General features: G+C 57.4%; 1 protein-coding gene across 1 annotated transcript in view; it reads right to left on the bottom strand.

Moving 5' to 3' along the window:
- CAMTA1 (calmodulin binding transcription activator 1) overlaps nt 1–16,315 on the bottom strand; it is a 1,080,371-nt gene that overhangs the window by 88,249 nt on the left and 975,807 nt on the right. Inside the window, exon 13 of the mRNA XM_011981621.1 lies at nt 11,497–11,631. Within this exon, the coding sequence (XP_011837011.1) occupies nt 11,497–11,631 (135 nt within the window). The remainder of the gene's footprint in view (nt 1–11,496; nt 11,632–16,315) is intronic.

Below are 16,315 nucleotides of genomic sequence, written 5' to 3'. Positions count from 1 at the left end.
CGGGGAGGGAGCCGGTCTTCAGCCCATCAAAGACTATTTTGAATGTCCTAGTGTCACAGATGTGGGGGACAAGGTTGCTGGGCTGCTCAGAAGGGTCGGAGATATGTGTATTTTTAGGAGCTTCTGAAGGGACAGATCTTTGTCCTTGGCCCCAGTTAGAGGCTGAGCATCGGACTGGATGGGAAGGGTGTCCTCTCACCTTGCTCAGGACCACTAGAAACTTGCATCCCCACAGAGGCTGCACTAGGCAGTGCAATCAGCACTTGTGTCTCCTCCACAGCGGGTGTTCTGGGTCTCAGGACCACTTCTCCCGGCAGCTGCATACACAAACTGGCACCTCCCTTGGTTTCCAGGGAGATGGATTCTGGGAGCCCAGTCCCAGGAAAGGCTAAAGACATCAGCCCACCACCGGCCTGGACCAGCCAGATCCCCTGACTGGTCTCTCTGTGGTCCCAGCTTTGCCAAGAGGCCTTTCTTCAAGGCTATGCTTTTAGGGGAACAGCTGACCCATATCCGAATGCTGTGGTAGAATAATGGGAGTCCGGCCGGGCGCGGTGGCTCATGCCTGTAATCCCAGCACTTTGGGAGGCCAAGGCGGGTGGATCACTTGAGGTCAGGAGTTTGAGATCAGCCTGGCCAACATGGCAAAACTCTGTCTCTACTAAAAATACAAAAATTAGCTGGGTGTAGTGGTGCAAACCTGTAATCCCAGCTACTTGGGAGGCTGAGGCAGGAGAATCACTTGAACCCAGGAGGCAGAGGCTGCAATAAGCTGAGATGGAGCCACTACACTCTAGCCTGACACAGCAAGACTCTGCCAAAAAAAAAAAAAAAAGGAATAATGAGAGTCCGATGTAACTGATTTAGAGCTGGGGCATAATTGCCCGAGCAGGCCTGCCAGGCAGGCTTCCGGTGAAGCTGCACGATTCTTGCACCCAGCAACAATCAGTGGTCAGGGCCCGGGAGCTGTCTCTACCAGGTCTGATATCAACACAGTGTTTGGGGGTGAATCACAGTTTGTTCCTGCTTTGGGGCTCGCCTGGAGCCCCTGCTCCCCAGCAGGGAGCCATGAAGAAGGAATCTGTCTCTGGGACTCAGAGCAGATGTGGGACATCTCCACGAGCCCAGGAACATCTCCTGGGGCCCATGGACCTGTCAAAAGGTTGGCGAGACCAACACCAGAGGTGCGAGGTGGGAAAAGCAGGGGACGGGGCCTTTCCTTCTGCTGAATGAGCAGTGGATGGGGCAGTGGGAGGCACACGATCTCCTGGGCCAGGCAAGAGTCTGAGAGACTCCTGTCCTTTCTCATCTGGCCCCAGACTGCGGAAGGCTGTGGCTCTGAGCTCAGAGACAGGTATGGTGCCGTCTCACCTGGAATTTCCAGCCATTTCTCAGAGTTCTGCAAATCCATGGAGCTCCCTCTTGCCTCAGGACCTTCCGACCCACCTCTCCCTGCTTGGAGGGCTCTTACCCAGCTCCCCGCTTGGCATCTGACCTGCCCGACCATGTCCTTTTTTTGAAACACCTTCGTTTCTTAGCTTCCACGGGTCACATCCTGCTGGTTTTCTCTCCGTCACACTGGCTGTCCTCCTCACCCCCTCGGCCAGCTCCTCGTCTGCTTGGTGTCCACATACCAGAGGAGATTGCGCTTGATCCTGCAGCCTCTCCTCTGCTTCATCTGTGCCCTTTCACAGAGCTAGGTTGCTAAACGCCATCTGCACGCAGAGGACTCCTAAACATCGTCTCCATTCTGGATCTCTCATTGGCCTCCAGACTTTCAGACCCCACTGTGAACCCGCCGTCTCTAATGAGGTTGTCGGATGTAACGTGACCAAAACCGAACACTACATTCTCCTATCCCCTCGGGTTTGCTGCTGCTTCAAACTTCTTCATCTCAGGAAATGGTTTGCTGTCCCTCCAGTGGTTGGAGCCCCAAATCTAGGCGTTATTACTCATCATCCTCTCCTGTTCTTCATATTCAAATCATCAGCAGAACCCTTGACTTCACTTCCAGACAAACCCAGACCCGCCCTGTCCCTCAGGAGTCGTTGTTCCAGCCTTGTCAGAGCCACCCTCACCTCTTGCCCAAACCGACGCCAGAGCCCTGGAGACGTCTCTGTGCCAGTGGAGACACAATTCATTCTCCAGATGGCAGCTGCGGCGTTCTTGCAAACATACACCTGTGTGTGGCAGCGCCCCTCCCATGGTTCCCCACTGACCTCAGAATAAAAGCCCAGCCCCCTACTCTGGGTGATGTGTCCCATATGGCCTCTGCTGACCCCCTGGCCCTCTCCCATCCCTGCAATCCCCCCCACCTCCGCTTCCTCTATTCTGGCTGCAGCACACTCCTCAACTCCCCCAACATGCCAGGCTTGCCCTCTCCCTGGGGGCTTTGCTCCTAATTCCCTGGCCTGGAATGTTCCTCCCATGGTCTTACTGTGGCTGGCCCCTGCCTGTCATTCATACCCCAGCTTCAATATCACCTTCTCATATAGGCCTCCTCTGACCTCCCCCAACCTATGAAGCAGCCACCTTGGTTCCCTCTCCCAGACCATCCAGGGGAGGTTCCCTGCCCAGCACCTATCACCGTCTGACAGTTTCCTTTGCAACTTGTGTGCTGTCTTTCTTCCCCCACTAGAATATAAACTACAGGAGAATAAGGATTCCCCAGAGCCCAGAACAGTGCCTGGCACCCAGCAGATGCCACATCCATATTGACCAGGTGATGGAAGACCAGGCAGCCCGGTGGAAGGAGGTGGGAAGACTGGTTAGGACATGCACAATTGATTAGTTTGGGCTGAATTAAGGTGGTGGCAGAGAGGATGGCGAGCAGTAGAGAATGTGAGAGAAATAAAGGAGAGAAACATGCTAGGCTAGTGTTGGGATGTCGGGGAGGGAGGGAGCAAGGGGTGACTCCTGGGTTTTTGGGTGGGATTATCCACAGGGGCCAGGAATGTTATCAGAGAGGTAGCTTGGGGAAAACAAAGAACGGCCATTTGTCCTGTCTGGGACCTACCGGCTTGCCCAAGAGAAACGTGGGTCAAGCTGCCCTGTAGGCTGATAGATGGATGGCCTGGATCCAAGAAGAGAAACAGAGGGGCAGCCATCCCTGCACCCCAGTAGGTGGGAGAGAGAGCCCTGGCTGGGAAGAAGCCCTCAGGGAGCGTGGGCAGGGAGAAGAGAGTAGTCAGGAGAGAGCTGGCCATGTGGACATGACAGAGCATTTTGGAAGGAGAAGCTTGGAGACTGGGAAGCAGCAAGCAGGGGAGTGGGAGGGAGGGGCAGAACTGCACTGCTCTCGCACAGAGCCAGAGGGCTTCTCCTGGGGAGAAGGCCATCAGTGGGGACACAGGGGCTTGGAGCCCTTAAGTCGAATGAAGACAATCAGGCCTTGGGGTCCACAGGGACGTGCTGTGGCCTTGGCAGGAGCCAAGTTGGTCAGCGTGTTCATGGTGGGTGGCTGTGGGAGGCTGCTCTATCCTGCTGCCCCACGGCATGGCCATCCCCGAGCATCCCAACAGGAGGGTGTCCTGCGAGCAGCTCCTCCAAGCCAGGAACTGATCTTTCCTGTATCTGCATCCTTCCCCAAATATACTGCTGTGTATATAGTAAATGCTCAATAAACACTGAACGAACTGCACTTCCTGTGATGCTCCTTAAAACACGCCACCTGTGACTGTAGGACGGTGCCTGCAAACTCCTTAAAACACACCATTGGCTGGACATGGTGGCTCACGCCTGTAATCCCAGCACTTTGGGAGGCCGAGGTGGGCAGATCATGAGGTCAGGAGATCAAGACCATCCTGACTAACAAGGTGAAACCCCGTCTCTACTAAAAATACAAAAAAATTAGCCGGGCATGGTGGCGGCTACCTGTAGTCCCAGCTACTCGGGAGGCTGAGGCAGGAGAATGGCGTGAACCCGGTAGGCAGAGCTTGCAGTGAGCCGAGATTGCGGCACTGCACTCCAGCCTGGGCGACAGAGCGAGAACACGCCACCGGTGATTGCAGGACGGTGCCTGCGAACTCCTTAAAACACGCCACCCGTGACCGCAGGACGGTGCCTGCGAACTCCTTAAAACACGCCACCCGTGACCGCAGGACGGTGCCTGCGAACTCCTTAAAACACACCACCCGTGACCGCAGGACGGTGTCTGCGAACTCCTTAAAACATGCCACCTATTACCGCAAGACGGTGCCTGCAAACTCCCCCACACTGCGGAGCCCCTGGAGCCTAAGCTGTGCTGCCTCTTTACGGCACCTCTCACGACACCCAGGACAGAACCCTGCACACAACAAGCCCTCCGGAGGCTTCTGGTGTTTTCTGGGGTCAGTTTTGTCCTTCAGTGAGGCCTCACAGCCGGGATCATGCCCAGGACCACGTCCTGGGGACAAGCCCACAAGAGACGGAGTCCCGCATTGAACAGTGTTCCTCAAATGCTCCTGTCTACAGGGAACCTCAGAATGGGACTTCTTTTGGAAATAGAGTCTTTGTAATTAGTAAATTACAAAAGTAATTAGTAATTCATTAAGACGGGTTCACACCGGATGGGGTTGGCCTTAATCCAATGACTGGTGTCCTTAAAAGAAAGTAGGGACACAGACACACACATAGGGAGGACAGTGGGGGCAGAGACTGGGGTTCCGTTGCCACTAGCCACGGATCCACAACGACGATCAACAGCCACCAGAGCTGCAAGTGACCAGAGAGGGTCCCTCCCTAGCACCTTCAGAGGGGGCTCAGCGCTCCAGGACCTTGAGCTCAGGCTTCCAGTTTCCGCAGCTGTGAGAGCGTATCTCTGTGTGAAGCCACCCAGCTGGTGGGCATTTGTCCGGCAGTCACAGGAAAAGCTGGCTGATCTTGACCCCCGGAGGGTCTAAGCCGCCACTGTCATGCACGCTCTGGAAGGAGCACCTGGCCTGCAGGTGGCCGGGAAGCCAATCCTGGGAGACAAGCCTGCATCTGCCCGAGTCCTGGGGCTTCCTCCATGGAGGTGACTTTGCTTCCCGCCCCAACAATCACGACAGGGTGGCAAAGGCTGCCCCTCGGCCTTTTCGGAGAGGTGAGCTTCCTCCTAAGGGCCATTTCTCCGCAGGGTGCCATGTGTCGCTGCTCCAAGGAGGCCGGGTGGGGCCCAGCTCCAAGGTGACCCACTCCTTGCCACACAGAGGAGCTCCACTCAGGTCTGCTTGGTGTGGCCCCAGCTGCAAATGGCAGGACGTCACTGTCCCAGGAGGATCTGAGGACCAGGCCTCTTGGTCCTGGCTGAGGAGCACAGCTGGCTGCTGAGGAGCCCCAATGGCTACGATGCTCCCCAAACTGTATGCTGATGCGTCTCCCACCCGCCGCGGTGCTGAGGAAAGCACACCTGGGGAGCACACGCACCCAAGCAGACAGACGCCCACCGCAATGTGTCACGAAGCAGACCCCACAGAGAGTGAGAGACGGGTTACGAGGAGGGCCCTGTGCTTTGAAGCATGGCACTGGCTGGGCTTGGAGAGGATGTGACTCCTGCCACTCAGCCTCAGGTCCCGAGTGCAAGACCGGCTCATGCCAGCTGCTCCTGCCACCTGTCACTGCTGTGCACAGAAGCACCCAGAGGCCCATGCGCTAACCAGCTTGTGTTGGCCCCAGTCCCCACTCCAGGTGGATGCCAGAAAGCTCTCGGCGGGGCGGGGGTCCTTTCTTCCTTCGGGTGACCCCTGGGTCAGTGCTTCTCCAGCTCCCCCAAAGAGCTCTTGGAGGCAGGAGAGGGTAAGCTGTGGCTACCGGTCTTTCACTATGGGCGTAATTCAAAGTAGCTCTTTGAAGTCAAGATCATTCACCCATGCTGTCTTATCTGAAAATTTCTTGTGAATTTTGTATTCTGCTCCACAATACAAACTGTATTGGTTTTAGCAAAGCAATGGCATTTTACATTATTTAGCAAGGAAGTAATTTTTGCTCCTCCGTCTTCCATCATCTGGGACAAGTGATGCCTTTGGAATGTGTCCTCAGTGTACATTGTACGTTCTTTTTTTTTTTTTTTTTGAGACAGAGTCTCGCTCTGTCACCCAAGCTGGAGTGCAGAGGCACGATCTTGGCTCACTGCAAGCTCCACCTCCTGGGTTCAAGCCATTCTCCCGCCTCAGCCTCCCGAGTAGCTGGGACTACAGGCACCCACCACCACACCCAGCTAATTTTGTTTTTGTATTTTTAGTAGAGATGGGGTTTCACCATGTTAGCCAGGATGGTCTTGATCTCCTGACCTTATGATCCTCCTGCCTTGGCCTCTCAAAGTGCTGGGATTACAGGTGTGAGCCACCGCACCCGGCCAACTCTGTGTACATTCTTTCACAGCATCCCACGTCACGTAACATGTTCATGGGCCAGCTGAGGGTTACTGGGAGGTGGGCTGGGTGGATCTGAGGGAGGGAGCCAGCCTAGGAGGGGCCAGCCCAGGCCCACACAGCAGAAAGCCCTGGAGTGTCACCATTGGAGGAAGAAGCCAGAGGCCTCCCGGGGCCAGTGTCCTAGCCGGAATGGCCTTTCCCACTTACCCTGGAATGTACCCCTGGACTCTGGGGCAGTGTGCGGTCTCCCAGCTCTGGTGGGTGGAGGCTGGTGCTAGAATCAGCCCACAAGGAACGGCCAGCAGGACCACAGCCACATGCCAGGAACAGGCCCTCTCACACCTAAAGTGGCAGCTCCGAAGTCGGGGCAGAGCTGGGGGCCGCCCCAGAGACACATCTTCCATCTGGTAGCATAGAGAGCTTGGTCGGATCAGAAGGCCAAATCGAGAGGCCTTTCCTTCTCTTCACTTCTTTAGACAGGAGCGAGGCTCTCAGTCTTCCCAGACACCTACCCCAGGGCCAGGCTGCCCCAGAAGTCACAGGATAACCCCCTCTGTCCCTGGCGAGCTGCAGGGGCAAGCTGCCTGGGCTCACCCACCTTACACTGAGGCTTGCCCAGGAAGCAGGCACCTGGATAATAAAGTTTGAGCTCTTAGTCCATGCTCCCCACTCTGCCTGAGATGACACGGCGCCCCCTCACCCCTGAGTCCAGAAGAGGGCCTGCCCAGGAGACCAGAGGAAGCCCAGGAGAGCAGCCAAGCCCAGGGGAGCTGCACACAGGTCTCACTCCAATCCTCTCATCCAGGCAGGAGGCTCAGTTGCCTGAGAAGCATTGAAAATAGAGTCTAAGTCTAAGCGGCTTAGTGGGGTTCCAAGAAGGGCCAGCAGGTGGGGGTGGGGACAGGGGACCCTAAATCTTCTCAACTTGGCCTTAAGGAGGATCAGATGCTGTAAGACAAGAAAGAGTCAGGCACACAAAAGTTCCGCTCACCTTCTCTTCTAGGGACTCAGGTCACTTCAAGGTGTCCCCGTGTCCTTGGCCAGAAGAGGGCCCGCCCCACCCCCTCAGCTCCAAGGCTGCAGTGTTGAACTGCCTGGGTTTATTCTCTTTGCAAACACAGGCACAGGCAAGGCTAGTCTACACAGACAGCATCCTCTTGAAGTTCAGCTCGGCCCTGGCTGTTGTATCCACAGGACCTATCACAGGCAAAAGTGATATTTCCCAGGGATCCTCCCCAGTGGGTCTTCAGGGTAAACCCCATTGCCTGCCTGTCTTTAGCCTGGAAGAGGTCCCCCTTGCATCTCTGTATGAAGAGCTGGCCTGCTCAGACCTCCCTGGGGTCCTGTGCAAATGGCCTGGGGTTAGGTCAGGCCAGAGGAAATTTGTTCTGAATCCGGACCTTTGTGGGTGGAGGAGAAACGGTGAAAACGGTAGTTCCCAAAGACCCTGGCCTAAAGGCAGTCGCCCTTTCCCTCTCCTGCCACCCTTGATGCCCCCTCTTCCTGGGCTAACCTTGGTCAGGCTTCAGGTCTCACCAGGGGGTTCGCTTCCTCTGTGAAGCCTTCCTTACCACTAGCTGGATTCAGCTTTTTGACAGTCCCTCCTGCACTCACTCATTCACGCCTGCCTGCATTCATATCACAAATATGTACTGTAGCCCACCACGTGCCAGCCCTGGGCTACGTGATGGGGGTCCGGCAGACAGGGCCTTTGACCCTGGAGCTCACAGTGGGGCGCAGGGAAAGGGAGGGGAAGACCCCCTAGGTCTGGGGGAGGCGCTGCAGCTCCGGGATCCAGAGGCTGCGATTCCTCCTCCCATCTTCCGCCACCTCCACGCCCGGTCTCTCCCAGGATGGCTGCGCCCCAGCTGAGATTTTGGGGACGTCGGGTCCCTGCCCCGCGGCCTCAACGTGGGGACGATCACTCTCCGCAGGGCGGGGCTGCGCAAACAAAAGCTACTCCAAGGGGACAAAGGCTGCACCGCGGGGACAAAGACTTCTCCGCAGCTGCTGCTGCTGCTTCGCGCGCGCGCGAGTTCGCTGCGGCCCGGACCCACGCCCCCCACCCGGCCTTTAGCCAAGCAAACAAATCCGTGTTTTAGATCAAATGAGGGCCGACAGTCTCTTCCCCAAACATTTCCCCCCGGGCATGGCGGAGGGGACAAAGGGCGCTCCCCACACGCAGCGGAGGCCACGGAAGGAGGGAGCCAGGGCTCGCCGCCCAGGACCGAAGGCCCGCGGTCCCCGCCGCACGCTGCGGCGCACTCGGAGGCGGATGGCCGGGCTCAGGCCTTCCTAGTCCCGCTGTCTTCGCAGTCCCTGCGGGCGCCCTGGACCCTGCAGGGCGCGGCGCCGCCAGCAGTTCCGCGAAGGGCCCCGCATTGCGGCTGCGCGTCGGCGGGCGGGCGGGCGCGCGCGTAGGCGAGAGTGTGTGCACGCGCGCCGCCGGCAGCCGTGCCCCAGTTTGCTCCCCGCTGCAGTCCCCTGGCGCCCACCTCTTCCCCAGCCCTCCTCCCCTTGCCGCGGCGCACCCGTCTCCACCGCCCGGCCGGCGCGGAGGGAGAATTGGCCCAGCGCCCACGGGGGCGGGAGGGGCTGAGCCGAGAAACTGCGGAGACCGAGGGGAGGGGACGGGAGAGACAGGCGGGGACGCAAGGCTCACCACCGCCCGGCCACTGCAGCATCGGCCTGGACGCAAAGTTCACGGCCAGGCCCTGTGGCTGGCCAGAGGCCCGGGACCCCCGCGCTCCCGGGTAGCTGTTCCAACGGCCCCCTTTGCGCTGCGGCTGCGGCACTGCTTCCCCTCCCCCCTCCCCTTAGTATTTATCAAGCTGGTGAAAGGCTGGGAAGCCTGGGCCCTTGGGTGGGTGAGTGCCTTGTATCCATTTCGGCGGAAAAAGAATAGCTAGGGAAGCCCCGCTTCTCCCCAGCCAGGTGGGGTCTGGCAGTTCCTCTGTCCCCGCCTCCCTTCCACTCCCACTCCTTGAAAGGACAACTGGCCCAGACAAAAGGAAAGCGTCCTTCAGGGTCCTGCTCTGCTCTCTGCAGGGCCCCTGAGCCGCGGTGGACCCCAGGCTGGCCCCTCTGGTTCAGCAGGGCGCTCTGAGCTGGGGGTCCAAGCTGCGGAGCTACTGTTCCCCTAGCTGTGCCCTGGCTGGTGGTAACAGAGCCGATGCTGCTGGACGCCCAGGCCTTGATGCCATCGTCACCCTAATTCCTGTCGCCCTCCTGTGTATCCTGCAGGGGTAGGGGTGCTTATTCTTGGAGGCCCACAGAGTTCAGAGCTCAAAGTTCTGGGGAGAGGGGGCAGCTAGGGAGCAGGTGCCCAGCTTGGCACCAGGCCAATCCGGAGGGGCCTGGGGTGGCCGAAGTCCTGGTCTGTCATGAAGTAGCTGGGTGGCCCCCCTCCCCACGGTCTCTATGGCGACATCCTCCCATGCCCTAGCCTCCGGGGTGTGGCTGGCTCTCTGTGCTTCCAGGGGGCCTGCAGATGTGTCCTGAGCTCTGGGGCACTGCCTGACTGTGACTTTGCTCTCTGAAAAGGCTCCATCTGCCAGGCGGGGTCCTACACTGGTCCCAGCATCCTTGGGTTCATTCTAGTGAGGCCAGCCAGGTCATTCAGGGAGAGCCAGGGTTCTGCAGAGTTCCCAACTTCATTCCCCATTTGTTCTGCAAAACTGAAACCGGATTTCCTAAACAGGAGCCCCTGGTCACCCTGCTCTTCTTGGTTACATCTGCGGGTCATCATCAGAGCTCTACCTGGCTCCAGCCTCGGCCAGGGAAGATGCCAAGGGCAGCTTGGTGCCCCAGGGCAGCCCATGCTAGGGTGCAGAGCCTGCAGACTCAAAAGCTGTCCTGGGGAATGTCTCCTGAGGGTTCACCAGCCAAGGCAGCTGTTGGCACCCTGTCTCGGCTGGGGCAGGGGCTAGGATAAGGCTGAGGTTTACACGCTGGGTGGTTCAGGAAATGAACTATGTACCCAAGCCCAGAAATCTTCCAGCAGCCAACAGCAAGGGGTAGTCTAAGAGGTGAGACCCAAAAGGCCAGCTGTGGGTGTGTGGGGGTGTGTGTATGGGGGGGTGTTGCTTAAAGAACCCACCCCTGCAGGGGGCCCAGGCTCAGCTTAGCCCAGACCTCAATGTCCTGGGCTGGCCAGGTCTCTAGCAAGGTACCCCATGGACTGTCATCTATCCCGGCTGCCCTGATACTGAGGTTATGGACAGGCATCCCTCCTAGTGCATCCCCAGTGCACCGGGCTCAGCTCCCCAGGCCTTGGCCAGCTCTGGGCCTCCTGATGTGTGCCCAGGTGGGAAAGGGCGGCCTCTGACCCTGGCATTCCCAGCCTACCTTTGGCAGCTCTTCTCTGCAGAGCCCCTGGTACCCCAAGGGGAACCACCAACACTCACTGACCCCCATAGACAAGGCTGGCAGCTCTTGGAGTCCCTGCCTGTCCTTGACCACCAGGTCCTGCCTGCTCCCTTGAAGCCCACTGGGGTCCCTGACACTCTACCCTCTGCCACAGTCACGATCCTGGGCTTGCCACAGAGGCCATACAGGGCAGAGGTGGAATTAAAATCAGCCAAGAAGCTGGAGTTGAGGGTATTTGAGGGCTTCCAGGAGAAGGTTTGCCTGGTTAGCCCCAAAAGACAGAAGCAAGCTCCCAAATCCGAAAGAAGCCCAGGCCTGAGCTGCCTCCCCATCCTCTTCCTCGAGAGGCTTGGGGCTTGGCGATGGCCTCTGGGAACCCTTTTTGCTTCCAGGAGCCCATGGAAACAGCCCTGGAGGGGCACAGCTGGTGCTTGGACCTTGCTGCCTGGGGTCCTTCGCCAGAGGAACCTCTTAGCTCCCCTGGGCTTGCTTGGCCACTCAGACAGCCCAGCAGGCTGTGAGTGTGCCAGCCACAGACCCGCACTCACATACTTTTCAGTCTGTCCTAAGGAGAGACCGAGATTGAGGGTGGGGCCAGCCAGTGTCCAGACACAAATGGCTGACAGCTTAGGCACTCAGCCTGGCGGTAGAAACCCAGCTGACCTTCCTTCGCTCACATTGGCACCGCTTCCTGCCCCTTTCTGGGTGCTTACTCTTCTTTCACACCTTGTGCATGGAGTCCCCAAGCATCCCTCTCCCTTGGTGCCTGGCAAGACGACCCAAGCACTGTTCTTACCATCCAAGGACAGCCAGTCGTGCTGGGAGGAAGGGAGCGTGGGCAGAGCCCGGGCTTTGTACTCAAACACCACCGAGTTGGAGATGATCTGGTTGTTGAAGGCAACTTGTAGGGTCACAAGACCAGTGTCATGGGCTGAAAGCGAGAGAAAAAGACCAAGTCAAGGGATGGGTGGGTACCTACAGCCTGGTGAACCACACAGGGCCTGGAATGTCCCCTCCCCACTACCCTTCATTGGTTAATGTCCAGCTCTCCTTACTGACAGCCTATGCCTGCTCATTCGAGGCCCAAACACAATGCTGCTTCTAGGAACCTTCTCGGTTCACCCAGACTCAGCCAGCTGTCCTGTGACCACTCCCAGGTATTGTAACTGCCCCTTTGCTTTGTCCTCCGAGTGAGGGCAGCGGCTGGGTGCTCAGTACAGACTGGCTGAACGAGTGAATGAGTGAATGGCCCCCAACCCTGCCTCATGGCTGGCTGACGTCCCCCCTTGTCCCATTCTTCCTGGATGGGGCTCAGGTACAGCATCTGCTTCGGACTGATTTGTGCTTATTTTGTTTCAACTATTCCTATAAGCTTGTCCTGACTCAATGAACAAGTCAGCCCCTGTATTTTTAGAAGTTCTTCTGCTTCCCCGATGAAGGAGCTTCAGCTGTGCCTCTGTTACCCTGGCCCCAGCTCAGCCCCAGTGGGTGCTGAGCTGGGGATGCTGGCGTGAACGTTGTACCTCCCTCCAATGTCCGACAGTAAGCCCTGGAAGGCAGGGCCCTAGTGGGTCTCGTTAACTGCTGTGGCCCCAACACAGGGCTTAACAAATAACCGTATTTGTGGAATAAACGAGGTATGTCCTCACTGAGAGTAAGAGGAAGCCAGCCCGCGGCGGAGATCAGCTTCAGCTCTGGGGTTGAGGTTGCCTCTCCACAGCTCATGTTGGCATCTTGGGGGCTGGCCTGTGGCCCACAGAGGTGGCCTGTGGGCAATGGTGGGTGTGCACACTGCCCTGTCAGGCCTCGTCCCTGGCAGATGTCTAAGTTCTGTGCCCTCTGCCCTGCTTTTCTGGAATACCAGATACTGATACCCAGGGCCTCCCCAGTACAGATTTCCAGGGAGGACACGCACGGGGATCACGTTACTGTTTGGGCTCTTGGTTTTCAGGAGCTTATAGACTCAAGGAAGCCATCCAAGTCAGCCACTCCCTAGGACAAGCAGAGCTCCAGCTTTCCTCCAAGGACTCTGATGCAGATCCCAGTCCCGATGGGAAAACCAGCTTATTGATGGGTGGCCGCTGTCCATCCTGGGTGGATGTGCTAAGGCAGCAACCATCTTGCCATTGTCCCCAGGGAAGGCCTTTGGGAGTCACTGTCCAAGGGGACCCATGGGTTTTTCCTCTGTGTTTTCCACCCTGTCTGGGAACCTCAGCTCCAGGGCACAGCCTGAACCAAAGGACTCCACAGTGGAGGTCACATAGGACCTCTGAGGTGCCTGGGCAGGGAGCCCCGGCCAAGTCCAGAACCTGCTATGGCTCTGCTGGCATCCCTGGGCGGGTCTCCAAGCTTGTGGTCGCATGCCTGCCCTGGAGATTGGCCTGGCTTGCCAGCAGGGAGACAGGTGGCCAGCACCCACACCCATCGGAGCCCGCTCAGAGCTGCTCCTCTTAGAAGCCTCCTCTGCCAGCCTTGGGGAGCTCACGGCTTCTCTGGGACAATGTGTCCCAGCCTGGGGGGGTGGCCTCTTCAACTGCTGCTGCTCTTCCACTATCTTCTGGCAGGTGCACAACCTGCAGCAACACCGGAATGGTGGCAGACTCCAAGGCATTTCTTCCTTCCCAGAGAGACGGAGCAGAGGGGACCTACTGTGGTCTCTGGGGTCCCAGCCCAGCAGCCCTGCTCCTGCAGGTCCATCACCCAGGAGGCTTCCTGGACTCACTCTTCCCTTCCCCCCTCATGCAGTCCATCAGCAAGCGCCATCAGCAATGGCAAGATCCATTGCTCTCCATCTCCACTGCAGATGCTGTAGTCCACGCCACCATCATTTATTGCCTAGACTCCTCCACTAGCGTCCTGCTGAAGGCAGCATCAGAGCACCTGAGACCTGCTCCTGCTGGGAGGGTGTCGGGAGGCTACAATCCAGCACTGGGGGCCACAGCCCAGCACCGCTAGAGGAAACCAGGGGGAGTGTGGTGCCCAAGGGAGTCCTTCTCCTTACATTTGGAAAGATCAGCCCTCTGCCTTCTTCCTATGGTCTCCCTGAGTCTGTTCTTCCTACAACCCAGAATCATCTTTCCCACACACCCAGAATCATCTTTAAAGACACCATTTAGATCAAGCCACCCCCTGCTTAAAGCTAACAGCTTCCTATGGCAAGTAAAATCAAACCAAACTCCTTCCTATGATGCAGAAAGATGGACACGATTTGTTTTGGTTCCTGCTATCATCTCCAGTCTTACTGTGTTCAGCTCCCTGTACCCCACTCACTATCCTGCAGCCAGCACCTTTCTCGAGCTTTAGATTCTCCATGTTGCCAAACCTCTTTCTGTCCCAGGGCCTTTGCACTTCCCCTACCCTCTGCCTGGCCAGGATGCTTCTCCCACTTCCCATGACTGGCTCCATCCCATCATCCAGGTCCCAGCCTGCGAGAGGCCTCTGCTCATCCATGTTCCAGAAGGAATCTCCTTCCCAGGTGACGTTATTACCATATTCTACTGTTGGGATACAGTTTTCACCAGTTACCTTGGTTATTTCTTTTTCTCCTTGTTTGTTTTCTGTCTCCCTGCAGTAGAACATTAGCTCATGAGAGCTGGGACTAGCTCCATCTTAATCTTCATGCCTAGTGCCAAGGTCAGTGCCCGGGATGTTATGGTGGCTCAGTAACTATTTGTTGAATGAATTGTTTTGAAACCCAATTCTTCACCTCATTTGTTGTTTTTGTTTGTTTGCTTTTTGTTTTTTTTTGAGACAGAGTCTTACTCTGTCTCCCAGGCTGGAGTGCAGTGGCGTGATCTTGGCTTACTGCAACCTCCACCTCCCAGGTTCAGGCGATTCTCCTGCCTCAGCCTCCCTACTAGCTTACAGGTGCCTGCCACTATGCCCAGCTAATTTTTGTATTTTTAGTAGAGACAGGTTTTCACCATGTTGCTCAGGCTGGTCTCGAACTCCTGACTTCACGTGATCTGCCCTCGGCCTCGGCCTCCCAGCATGCCGGGATTACAGGTGTGAGCCACTGTGCCTGGCCCTCATTTTGCATTTCATCTTTTGTCTTCTTTAGGGCTCTCTGGCCAGCAGAGTCTTCTTGGTGGATTCCCCTATCTTCTCCGAGCCTGAGTTGCCTCTTTCCGCCAGCACCTCCTCTCACTCAGTGCTCACTGCCCTCAGCTCACTGCCCTAACTTGGTGGGCTCCCTCCTGCCCCTGAAGCACCTGAGTCTTGTAGAAGACACATTCTGTGCCTGAGTGTCTCCTGCTGCCTGTGACAGTGTGGGAGCTGCCAGGGCAGGACCCTGCTCTTGGTCAGGGCAGAATCACCTCATGTGTTTTGCTTGGGTGGGTGTGTCCGGCTGGGACCCTGGAGACTGGCAGGCATTGGCCGTCTGTGTTGCCAGTGCCCCCTCTTCCCGTGTCGTTCCTGGCTTGTGCTCACAGGCCTCTCTGAGCCTCTCTTTTTGGTGAGGCCAGTTTGATTCTGACTTCCAAGTGTTCATCCTTCAAGCTCAGCCTCAGATTCCTCTGGGGAGACCCAGAGATGAGGTCCCCAAGCAGCCAGCGTCATCTCCCGGGGCAGTGATTCATTTGCATGCTGCACTCCTCCCTGGACCGAGAGCCCTTTGCAGTCAGGGCCCTGGTGAGAAGCTGGGTCTTATTCTTTGCTCCATTCCAAGCCCATACTCTGTGCACAACAAGCAGGGGCTACTCAAAAGTTGTCTGGCAGATGAAGAAAGGAATGGATACATCCAGTGCTGTTTTACAGAGCACCATGTTTCAATTTGGGCCTCAAAGCAGAGATTTCCAAAGGAGACCCCCTTTGTGGAGTTAGCTGAAGACACAATGCTGGCGCCTGTGGAGGGGTCTCAGCTCTCAGTGTGCCTTGAGCCTTGTGGCTCCTGTTCCCTCGGTCCAAGACACATTGTGGCTAACAGAATGAGCCTGAATGACTAGGAGGGTGAGTAGCCTAGGCAGAGACTCTACCTGCCATCTCTGGGGACCCGGAAACGCCCCAGGACCAGCAGAACTGCCTGTGGAGACCCAAATTGCCCTGGTACCCTCTCCGAACTCCTCTTTGGGAAAGGAAGAGCGAAGGCCTCATTAATGGGAACTCTTCAGGAATGAAGCACCTGGGCCAGGTGCTTCACACACCTCCTGTCACTCACTGCTCTCGCCCCACTGGCAGGCAGTTCTCAGAGCTGTAGAAACTGAGGCCCAGAGAGGTCAGGCACTGAGTTCGAGCCACACGGATGGTTTCTGGCTGATTCGGGATGGACCCAAGTGTGGCGGACTCCAGCCCCGGGGACACACAAAGGCCAGCCCCTCTTTTTCTGTGGAGGGGTCAGATAACTGAGAGCAGACCTGAGCAGCCCTGTCCTGGTCCTTAGCCAGGCGAGAACCAGGTACAGGAAGTGGCATCTATTTATAGGCCAGGCAAGTCCCATTCTGGCAGCAGGTGATGAGTGCACTGTTTAATGCCACAGTGCCCTCCCCGCCACCCCCGCTGGGCCGGGGACCTCATCAGCTGCACACAGCCCTGCGCTGTGATAGGCAGACCCGGCTTGGCTGCCACGCCAGCTGGCTGTGCTCCAGGCTGAGCAGGGCTGCTGGGTGGGCCTTCTG

Source organism: Mandrillus leucophaeus, unplaced genomic scaffold (assembly GCF_000951045.1).
Source record: "Mandrillus leucophaeus isolate KB7577 unplaced genomic scaffold, Mleu.le_1.0 Scaffold105, whole genome shotgun sequence".
Taxonomy (NCBI): Eukaryota; Metazoa; Chordata; class Mammalia; order Primates; family Cercopithecidae; genus Mandrillus; species Mandrillus leucophaeus.
The sequence above is the reverse complement of the archived record's forward strand: the minus strand, read 5'-3'. Positions and strand labels throughout refer to the sequence as shown.